Genomic DNA, 11,367 nt, shown 5'->3' on the forward strand with positions numbered 1-11,367 from the left:
TAAAAACAACCATACAAATAAACATGATTGATAATAAAAAAAATAATTAAAAATCAATAATAAACTATGAATGAAGAGTAAATTTAAGATTTATTGGAATTAAATGAACTAAAATTGTAGAAAGTATATATAGACTAAAATAATATTATAATTTTTTTTTTAAAAAAAAAAGAAAGAAAACCTAGGAGTTGTTTGGAGTGCAGAGATGATATAGGATGTAGGGAATTCTAATGTCTAAAGAGGTTTAATGTTTGAGGAGTTCTAATCGAGTATGAACGATCGAATATGTTCAAGTACTTAAATGATATAGAATATATGGAAAGAAAATGACTGTGAGATACGAAACACATTCCGAAAATGGGCTCATAAATAATTAAAATTAGTGAGATAGGATAATGGACCTCCAAATATTAAGATGAAATAAGATATCCAAACAACACTTCAAACTATTAAAGTTGAAAATAGAATTAAAATGGTAAGTGCAACAATCACTCAATCCAATGGGAAAAAAAAGGATGTGATTGGGTACGAGGGTACAATGTTGTCATAAATTATGTTCAGCGATAAGTCTGTCAGTATGGCTTATCTGTACGAACATATAATATATATAAAAACTTCAAATTTAAAAAAAAAAAAAAAAAAACAAAAACAAAAACAAAATTACAAAATATTAAATGGGTTGCTAAAATTATTTTATTTAAAAAACCCCTCTATAATCCATTAGAATCTTTTTTTCTTTTTCTTTTTTTTTCTTTTTTTTGCCTCTTTTAGGTACATCACCCATTTCAGAAATTTGCCTTAAAACCATTCTATTCCCTTTCCTTTGTCCAGAAAAGGAAACCCATTTTTTCTTTCTCTCTAAAAATCCATTGCAGTACCTATTTATTTTATTTTATTTTTTAAAATTCTTACAGCAGAAACCCAGAAGGACAACATAGAAATACACGAGGTAATTTGTGAGAAATTAAGGTTATTTATTTTATTTTTTTTTTTTTTTCTAACTCTATTTTGAGTTTGATTTTACTCTTCGTCACTCTTCACTATATGTTCTTAATTGATCTTTGTTCGTATTATTAGGGTTTGTTTCAGATTTCTCTTTTCATATAGATCTAAAACACACATATGTTAATAAAGTTCCTTTTTTTTTTTTTTTTTGTCATGAAATTTAAAGAAAATTTGGATCTGGGTCTAGTTTATTTTAGTGATTTATAATTCTTTTTTTTTTAAATTTTATTTTATAGGTGTGTAAAAGATTGATCTTGTAATTTTGGGAGAGAAAAAAAAGAAGAAGAATGACAAGGCAAAAAATTCAGATAAAGAAAATAGACAACATAGCAGCAAGGCAAGTGACATTTTCAAAGAGGAGAAGAGGGCTATTCAAAAAAGCTCATGAACTTGCAACTCTTTGTGATGCTGATATTGCTCTCATTGTTTTTTCTGCTTCTGGAAAGCTTTTTGATTATTCTAGCTCAAGGTAATTTTCTCTCTCTAGATATTTTTTTTGGTAAATTTATATAAATTTATCTATGTATTTGGGTTTTGAGAGGGAAGCTAAGATTTAGGGGGAAAAAAAAGGAATATGAATAAATTAGATATAAAGATCGGGGTTTTCTAGATTATTAATCAGAAATAATGGTGCAAGATGTAGGAATTTCCATATAAAGATTGGATTTTTGGAGGCTTTTAATTGAAATTATTTGTATTTTTCAAATAATCCCTCCTTTTTTTTAATCTCATACTTGATTTCTTTTATGTTCTCTAAAGTGTATATATGAATCTTCTTCTCATAATGGATTTGTATTCTCTTTATTTATTACTGTTTCTTTTGTAATTTATATGAGAAACTTTTTTGGTATTTTGAAATTAAAACATGTCCTTTTTTAAATGACCTGCTAACCTTTTATGACATCATAAGTACGTCATTAATTTCTTAAATATTATCCATAAAATATCAAAGTTGTTGCAACCTGTTACAACAAAATCTCTCCTTTTTGATAATGTTTGATTTTCTTTCCCTGTAATTATGTGATGTTGTCTGTACTTGAATTTTGTAAATGTCTATAGTTTCCATGTCAAACATTTTGACATGAACATAGTAATACTTATTTTATTCCTACTATTTGATATATATATATATGTTGGTTAAAATTTATTGGATGGATTTTTCAAAAGTCCACTTTGAAATTATTTAAAAAAAGGCATATATTCTTCGTTTAGACATAGGATGGAATTGAGATAAGAGTTGATTACTATTGTTGTTGTTATCGATTATTGCATTTCAAAAAATATCATAAAAATTATCTAAAATTTGACATCAACTATCATTTTTTTAAATTAAAAAAAACATAAATTCATTAAAACTAAGAAAAATTATTTTAAATGACAAAAATGTTGAAAATATTTACAAATGTGGTAGAATATCACAGTTTATCTGCGATAGATCGCAATAGACTATTATCATGACAGACAGTAAAATTTTGTTATATCATATAAATATTTTGATTCATTTTATTATATTTGAAAACCGCCCTTAAACCAAAGCAAGCAAATGAATCTTTTCAAAAGTGTAGAGGCAATGGTAGAAAGTTTTTTCAAAAACTAAAGAATATTGTGTATAATTTAACCAAATTTATTAATTTGTGCAAATTTTTCCCTTGTTCCAAGTAGAAAACACTTTTGCAGTGGTTCATGGTTTACATTTTTTTTTTGGGGGGGAACAATATATATTATATTTACCATTCACTAACATTATATTACATACACAATCACACAGACCCCAAAAGATTGTACGGACAACATACATGCAAAAATTTGCAAATTTTTAGGATTTTCCCATGCCTTGTCGGATTTTGAACATCTAGATTCCCCTCTTGTAGTGTAACTTGTTTAATTACATTAATTAATCTTCTTTGAACATAACGATATTAATGCCATACAAGCCTACAAGTTTATTGGACTTCTCAAATATTGTATAATAGGGGATGGTCTTATAATGAAAGAACAAAAAAATGCTAAAATATGGATCATGTAATAATTATTGGACGAAAATGTCTTACGATATAAAATTGTCTTCAAATTGAAAACGTAAATCTTGTTTGATATCTATTTGAATTTAGAATTAACATGGCTCATTATGCTTGAACTCATAATATTATAAGATTTACGAGAAGTGTAATGTTTATTAGACAAAATATAAACATATTGAAAACGGGTACTTGGAGTCTTAATCATTCGAGTAAAACAAAATTTTATTGGAAAAAAAATGAGAGAATACAAGGACATGCCATGTGAATTATTGCCAAGTGATCGAGATGCGAGAAAGTTTAATTTTCAATAATATGATTTATTTAAAGAAACAATTATATATTTCTTTTTATTGCATGAAGCATGTTGGAGTTACTAAGGAGACATAATATGCTACCCGAGCTGAATAACTTTAGCCAGCCTCCATCTCAGGTGAGATCCATTCATTCATTATTAATTATATTTTTCGTTAATGTGAGTTTAGCTCAATTGACTTTAAATATATTTGTTAACGGTCGAGAGCTATGTGATTCAAATGATTACATTTGGAATAGGAATGTTATTTTCTTCTAGGGAACTCTAATCTAAGAGTAGAAGTTTAGTTTTCTGTCTATAAAGATAATCTCTTATATTATTGTAATTGTTGTATGGATTTTCTTAATGTTTGAAAAGATGTTCTATTAAATTTCTCAAAGTTATGTAGTAATATTATTCTACTTAGGTTTTTTCCCCCTCTTTTTTGCAATTTCTGCCTTCAATGACAATATTTCTTCTACATTTCTAAGATACTTGTTTCCAATCATTTATTATTGTTTGTAAGACACTTTTTTTTTTTTAACATTTCCTTCACAATAAAGTATTTTTTTATAAAAAAAGATACTTTTTTAACGAATATGTAGTACAAGCATACACAACAAACTTAACTAGTTGAAGTATGATATCTTCGATTAAAAGATCAAAGTTCCAAACCTCTATCACATTTTTTATACTAAAGAAAACAATTGCAATGTGATTTTAATACGAAACATGCCAACATTATTATTAATGTTTTTGTAATCACTCTCCTTGTTGGTAAGACAATCTTTTTATGAGTTCAATATCAGATGAGAATAGAGATTCGAAAATTTAACCTTTTGATGAAGGATATGTACTCTTAATCTGTTGAGATATACTTTGAAATATAGCTTAGACACACTTGTTGCTTTGTGTAATCATTTTTAGGGTTTGTTTCACAGTTGGAAAAGAGTGCCTATGTTAAATTGACTGAGGAATTTGCAGCCAAGACCAAAGAACTTAGGTAAAATTACTCACCATTATAAACAGCTAAAATCATATGCAAATTAATATAGGTAAAACTATATGGATTGCAGCATTTTTTTTTTACCCAATTTTGTACTGCATCTCCCTATCTTTCAGAAATGGTTTACATACATATGTTTGTGAGTTTGCAAGTTATATCTTTTTGTTAGTTAACTTTAGTACATTGAATTTGTTTCACTTATTATATTCTATAGTGTAAATGAGGATCAAAATTAACTGATAGGTATCTTATTTACTTAATTATATGAGTATGAAATAGTGCAATTGAAATGTTTAGGCCTCGTTTGGTAATGTAAGTTTTTTATTTTTGTTCTTGAAAACTAAGCCTTAAATACTCATTCCACCTCTAAATTTCTTGTTTTATTATCTACTTTTTACCCATGTTTTAAAAAACCAAGCTAAATTTTGAAAACTAAGTAAAAAAAAAGTAATTCTTAAAAACTTGTTTTTATTTTTCGAATTTGGCTAAGAATGCAACTCTACTTAAGAAAGATGAAAACCATAGTAAGAAATAGAGAGAAAATTGGCTATAATTTTCAAAAACTAAAAACCAAAAACCAAGGCCTCGTTTAGTAACCATTTTGATTTTAGTTTGTTGTTTTTGAAAATTAAGCTTATTTTTCCCACATTTCTTATAATGATTTGCATCTTGAATTCTTAGCCAAATTCCAAAACCAAAAACAAAATTTTAAAGCTACGACACTTGTTTTTGAAAATTAAGTCTATTACATCCATATTTCTTAAGTACAATGGTTGAATTATTAGCCAAATTCCAAAAACAAAAACAACTCTTTGAAAGCTATTTTTTTTAGTTCTCAAAATTTAGCTTTTTTTTTTAAACTATTGGTGAAAAGTAGATAAGAAATTAGGAAGAAATTTCAAGGTAGTAGTGGTCATAGGCTAATTAAAAACAAAAACTAAAAACAAAATGGTTACCAAATGGGACCTACTTTTTTTAGTTTTCAAATTTTAACTTGATTTTTTAAATCATTGGTAAAAGGTGGATAACAAATGAAGAAATTTGGAGGTGGAAGTAGTATTTATATGTTTAATTTTCAAAAACAAAATAGTCATCAAACGGAGCCCAAATGATTACCAAACAAAATTTTAAACTTTAATATTTTCTTTTAACTCATTGGTATTTCAACTATTCTCTCCAAAACTAATTGACACAAGCTGGGGGTGTTTTTTTCCCCATTTTTGTAAAGAATAGTGGATGGTTGAAGTTATTTTTGAGGATTTATATCTGGTTTGAATTTACCCTTTGTGTAGGGGGTGATCCATTTTTGTTTGTACATTTCAGTATTTTACTATGCCTAAAATATAAAGACCAATAAAAATAACCAAACATCAATTTTAATAAATACAAATACTTATTTGTTGAACCAAAACCTCTCTGAATGACCAAACTAAGCATAACTCAATAGCAATTAGTATGACCTTCTTTCTTAGAGATCGAAAATTCGTTCCTCATTAAAGGGGAAAAAAACTTTGGAATTGAATTTGTAGATTATAGCGATAAAAAAATACTTATTATTTAATTTGTGATAAACTATGAACAAGGCATATGAAGGGAGAGGAGCTTCAAGGACTTGGAATAGAAGAATTAAAGCAACTGGAGAAATTGCTTGAGATTGGTTTGAATCGTGTAATAGAGACCAAGGTTTGTTCATATAAAATAAATTATTTTGACACTTTTAATTTGTAATTAAGCTTATGATTATCAAATTATTGTGTTCTTGCTTCAAATCTCCTAATTTGGAGATTTTGTGTGTTTTGTTCTTGCAGGATGAAAAGTTTCTTAAAGAGATTGGTGCTGTGAAGGAGAAGGTCATAAGGCTCTTTTTATAATTTCTACATATTCTCTTAAAATTCTTATATTTCTTGGACAAATTATTATAGATGCTAAGTATGTTCTAGAGGATTATTTTCGATCGAGATATATTTCGCGTTCTTATTTTTATCTATATTTACTCATTTGATAATCATTTTATTTTTAAAAATTAAGGTTATAAACATTTTATTCTACCTATTGGTTTTTTATTTTGTTATCTAGTTTATAAAAAAGTAGGCTCCATTTTTTATAACCCTTTGGTTTTTTCCATTGATTTCTTCATTTTGTTATTCAAATTTTAGGAATGTTTTCAAAATCTAAACCAAATTTTGAAAATCTTGTTTTTGTTTTTAGAATTTAATTAGGAGTTCAATTGTTTCTTAGGAAAGATAATTAAGAAATTAAAAGAAAACGAATATGATTGTCAAAAACAAAAACCAAGGTTATTGAGTCGTAACTTTTAATAACTTGTTTTTTAAATTTGACGTAAGAAAAATGAAAATTTTATTAAAAAAAACTGCAAAGAAAAAAAAGGAAAGAAAACAAACAAACACAATAATTTTCAAAATAATATATATATATATATATATCTATAACATGAACTTAAACATTCTAAATAACAACAAACACTAGTAAATGAGTGAATGAGGTAGCTAGTAGGAATAATGCCAGCTTAATAGAAATTAATTTATAAATGAAACACCCACCTAAAACAAAACCTAAGTAGTTAAATTTAATCAAATAATTAAGCTGATACTTTAATTCAAGTAGGAAATTAGTATTATACCTTTAAAATGAATCATCTAAATTAAGAATCTTCATGACATTATTCTTCCTTTGTTAACTTATTTTATACTTATTTATGAGATACCCTTTGTCTAAAATTTAATAAAAGTGCAAACCCATTTCATATATAGTAACATAAATGTTGTTACAGGAAGCTTTACTAATGGAAGAGAATCAGAGACTGAGAAATAAAGTGAGAGCTTTCTTAATTAACTAATTCTAATTCTCTTTGTTAGTGAAAATGAAAAGACAAAAAAAAAAAAAAAAAAACAATTGTTAATGACTAAATTAGCCTTTTGGTTTTTGTGATGTCATGTGCAGATTGAAACTTTGAATGGAGATCAGCAAGAACAGCAAGCAGTGGCTGTTGTTGGTGGAAATTCTTTGGGGTCAAAGTCAAACACTAGCAATAGCAGCTCCTCAACAAACCCTAATTCTCAAGATTATGATGACATTTCTCTTAAATTGGGGTTAGTAGTTTTCTTACTTATATAAAATGCTTCTAAATCCATTTCTTGCTGCTTAAAAGATAATATGGGAACGTTCGGATGCTGAGTTGGTTATAATAATCTATGTTTGGAGGTAAATTATTTTAGTATGAGTTAATGAGAGGATGATAGAAAATAGTAAATACTATGACAAAGAGAAATTTGAAATAATGATACGATAGTTAATTGTGGGTTATAACAGTTGAAAACACAATTATTATAATTGAAAGCCCAAACAGTTACCTAATTGAAATTGGGGGCCCGAACGGTCCCTTTGTATTCTTTTTTTGTTTGTTTCTTATTTGAGGATATGTTCTCTCTATTTGAGAGCAGCATTAAGGATATGTTTGAAATATAATGATGATTTTTAGTTGCTTAAAAAGAAGATTTTAAGTGTGTTAATTAAAGAGAGATTAATTAAGCATAAGAAAAGTTATTCCAACAAGATTCTAAGATGGGTTCGATGGTACCGTTTTGTCGAACATTTAAGGAGTGTTTGGCTCATGAGTTAAATTTGAATAACTTGAGTTAAAATCTTAAGAAACATGGATGCAGATATGAGATATAGATATAACACAACACATACACGATAACACCATTTTTCTAAAATCTAGGACACGGATGCGTTCATTAAAACATACATTTTAAAAATATATACCATCTTTAAACAAGAAGGAAATTCAAAGTTTATATATTTATATGGTTAAGAAATTAGTTAGATGTATTTCGCTCTATTTTTTATTGTTTTTGTCATATGTATGTATATTTTAGTATATGCAGTAAGTATTTGATGCATGTTTAACAAAAGTTGGTCATATTTTGACTTTGAAAAACTAATGTCTAATATATGTATTGTACGAACAAGTGTTCGATACGTGTCCAACAAGTGTCAGAGTGTCCAAATGTGTGACATATGTGTCTGTCATGAACACACTAATCAAACTAAGTTGTCCGTGCTTTTTAGGTCAAAATATTGGACTTGTATAGTTGGTTAGTTTATTTCAGGTTATGAGCAAACACAATATGAAAGCATGATGACATGGAAACTTACCTTTTTGTATTACAAGAATAAAGTTCCCCAAATTTGGACCCACAAATCAAACAAATGTTACACAAACTCATGTTCTCTTGTTCATTTTTTGTCTTTTCATTATCTTAATCATTACAAATCACAGTCTCAAACTTTCCAATCTCACATGGATAATTAAAATGGTGAGTTAAACATTATCCCTTTAGAAACTATTTATCATCATAGTTTTTACATAATATGTTCTAAAAGTTATTACCAAATCATTTGTTAAGATTGTAGGATTATTATATATATTTGAGAAGTAACTATTTAACTACCCCAATAATGATAGTTCAATTATTGTTCTAGAAGGTTGATTAACAACTTTCAAAAGTAAATATAACTATCCAAACAAATGTTAATTATTTCTGAGTTTCTAATATATAGCAAAATAATCGTTTTCATTAATTCAACTCTCAAACAGTCCTTTAGGGGACGTTTGAGACATTGAGTTAATTATTCTAGTCCATAATTATTATAGTTTGTAGATTATAATAGTCTGTATTTAAGATGCAAGTTATTTTAATCTGGATTACAATAGTCTGTGTTTAGGGTAAGAGATATTTTAATCTAAATATGAAATAGTAAACACAGTGATATTTGGTTACCAAAATGTGAGAATTAATATATGTTGGCCTCTATATATGCAGTCTTTGAAGGCACAAAGTTATGCACTTCCTTGGAGCAAACTTGGCAATGCAAAACTCAGCCTTTTCTCTAATGGAAGCTTTACTAATCTCATGGACTGCCAAAGCACATTCCTATTTGCATAGAGAAATTAAAAGGATGTGAAAAAGGCATGCATTAACTTAATCACCATGTACTTATTTCAATCCTAATTCATTTAATTTCATATATATGACATGTTTTCAATGTCAAAAAAGAGTTATATACCATGAATATTTACTGTTTCTTTCTGCATATCAATTGATTAAGAGTTGATATATAGAACTTTCAAAGGGAGTTTTAGGTTTTTTCTCTTTTATCCTTAACAAATTCTACGGATGGAATTAATAAACTCCCCCCTTTACTAGTGTATATTTATATCTCAATCATATGTTTCTCTTTTGGGGGAGTTAGAAGATAATATGGTTTTTCCTCCTCTCTTGACTTAAATGCACATTCCCCTTTTGAGACTTGAGATTAGGATTGAGTTGAGTCAACAAAGAAGCCATTTAATTATGTATATATATGATTTGATAAGGTATGTTATTAATGAAGATTTTGATGTGTGAAGGTTTATGTTCTTTTTTCACTTTGACAATATGTTGGGTGGGAGAATCGAACTTTTGACTTCCAAGTTAAAAGTACCTACATTATGTCAATTAGATTATGCTCATTTTGACGTGAAGCTTTATCTTCTAATGGTCACTCATATGCATTTGTTATTTAACAAAGTTCAACCAAGTATTAATTGTGTGTAAACAACCAAGTATTAATTGCGATATGAAATTCCTTTTCTTCCTTTATTTTTATTTTTATTTTTTTAAGTACAATAAGAATGAGGATAAGGGACCAAACCTTCAACCTTTAAGAAAGATCGTACCAATTATCATGGAATTAAACTTACTTTGGCATATAAAACTCCTTTTGCTTTCATGGTTTATTATAACACTAAATCACCTCTCTTGGAACATGGTTAGATAGTTCCCATATCATGAGCTTACATAGAATAAGAACATGCTGTTTTTTCAATTTTGTTTCCAATAGATTCTTGAAATTTAATTTGTATAATAGTCATTTGTTATAATTAGGTCTTATCAAACACTAAATTGGATGTATATGAACTTATTAGGCATAAGTCAATTATGTATCTAACAATAAATTAATTTTAAAAAGGAAAATTTTCCCATATAGAAAAAATATCAAACTATTTATAGAAATAACAAAGAGAACACTAATAGACATGATATACTTCTATCAACCTCTATTAACACTAATAGTGATACTTATTTATAAACTATTTGCCTTCTTCTACTTGTGAAGTGGAGCATTTGAGTTAGTGTATTGTTTACCTCACTCAACTACATGATGATCGCAAATTATCAAACTTGAAAGATAATAAAAAGAGGAGAGGATCTCCTCGTGGAACGGGAAAGAGAATGTAGCTCAGTGGTGTATATACATATTGTAATACCAACTTGCCCATTTCCTCCCTCATCTTTCAACCAAGTGCGCATTCTATAGAAGCTTGTGATTCTAAAAAGACGTGAGATGGTAGTGGAAAGTGGGGTTGAACCAAAATCAACAAACCACACTTCCCTTCCTTTCCTATCCAATCAACTCACTCTGCAGTCATGTCGAAATATCGGTACTATTCCTAATAATTAATTGAAACGTCAGCATCTTTTAAGAATGATGTAAAATCTAATACTAAGGATTTTTCCATACCCACAAGCTAAAAAGATACAGGCACAATCCATAATCTCCTCTCCCAATGTATTTGACAAACTCAACTTCTATTATCATCTTCCATGATTGTCAATGTATTTGACGAACTCAACTTCTATTATCATCTTCCATGATTGTCAGAGTTCATTGATTGTGTCTTTGTGTGCCTAAGAGAGAGAGTGAACATCAATATTCTACCACTTGAAGACTCGGTCATAACAGTGAAATCCTTGTCCAAAACTCTAGAAGGGTTCATTTTTATCTACATGAATAAACTCTAACAAAGTAACAATGCAAATGACAATTCTAAGACAAAGTAAAGGAACCTGCTTGCCTGATGACTTTTGTAGCACCTTGAAGCACATTCATCATAAATAGTTACTGAGAGATGTGATCCTGCTGTGATTGAGACCGTTCAGACGTCGCAGGGACTGTTTTCCTATCAGTTAGAATCG

General features: G+C 28.0%; 1 protein-coding gene across 2 annotated transcripts; it reads left to right on the plus strand.

Annotated features, from left to right (window-relative positions):
• Nucleotides 1-731: 731 nt before the first annotated feature.
• Nucleotides 732-9,469, plus strand: LOC120091496 (MADS-box protein SVP-like). 2 transcript variants are annotated; one of them, XM_039049564.1, is made up of 9 exons: nucleotides 736-949; nucleotides 1,242-1,474; nucleotides 3,387-3,456; nucleotides 4,260-4,321; nucleotides 5,908-6,007; nucleotides 6,133-6,174; nucleotides 7,116-7,157; nucleotides 7,286-7,434; nucleotides 9,172-9,469. In XM_039049564.1, the coding sequence occupies exons 2-9, from the start codon at nucleotides 1,293-1,295 to the stop codon at nucleotides 9,176-9,178; spliced, it is 654 nt and encodes a 217-aa protein (XP_038905492.1). In that variant the 5' UTR covers nucleotides 736-949; nucleotides 1,242-1,292; the 3' UTR covers nucleotides 9,179-9,469. The 2 variants fall into 2 exon arrangements, with proteins under 2 accessions (XP_038905494.1, XP_038905492.1); XM_039049566.1 differs by lacking the exon at nucleotides 7,116-7,157 and having other exon boundaries at nucleotides 732-949.
• The last annotated feature ends 1,898 nt before the right edge of the window (nucleotides 9,470-11,367 follow it).

The sequence above is a fragment of the Benincasa hispida genome, chromosome 11 (genome assembly GCF_009727055.1).
Source record: "Benincasa hispida cultivar B227 chromosome 11, ASM972705v1, whole genome shotgun sequence".
NCBI lineage: Eukaryota > Viridiplantae > Streptophyta > Magnoliopsida > Cucurbitales > Cucurbitaceae > Benincasa > Benincasa hispida.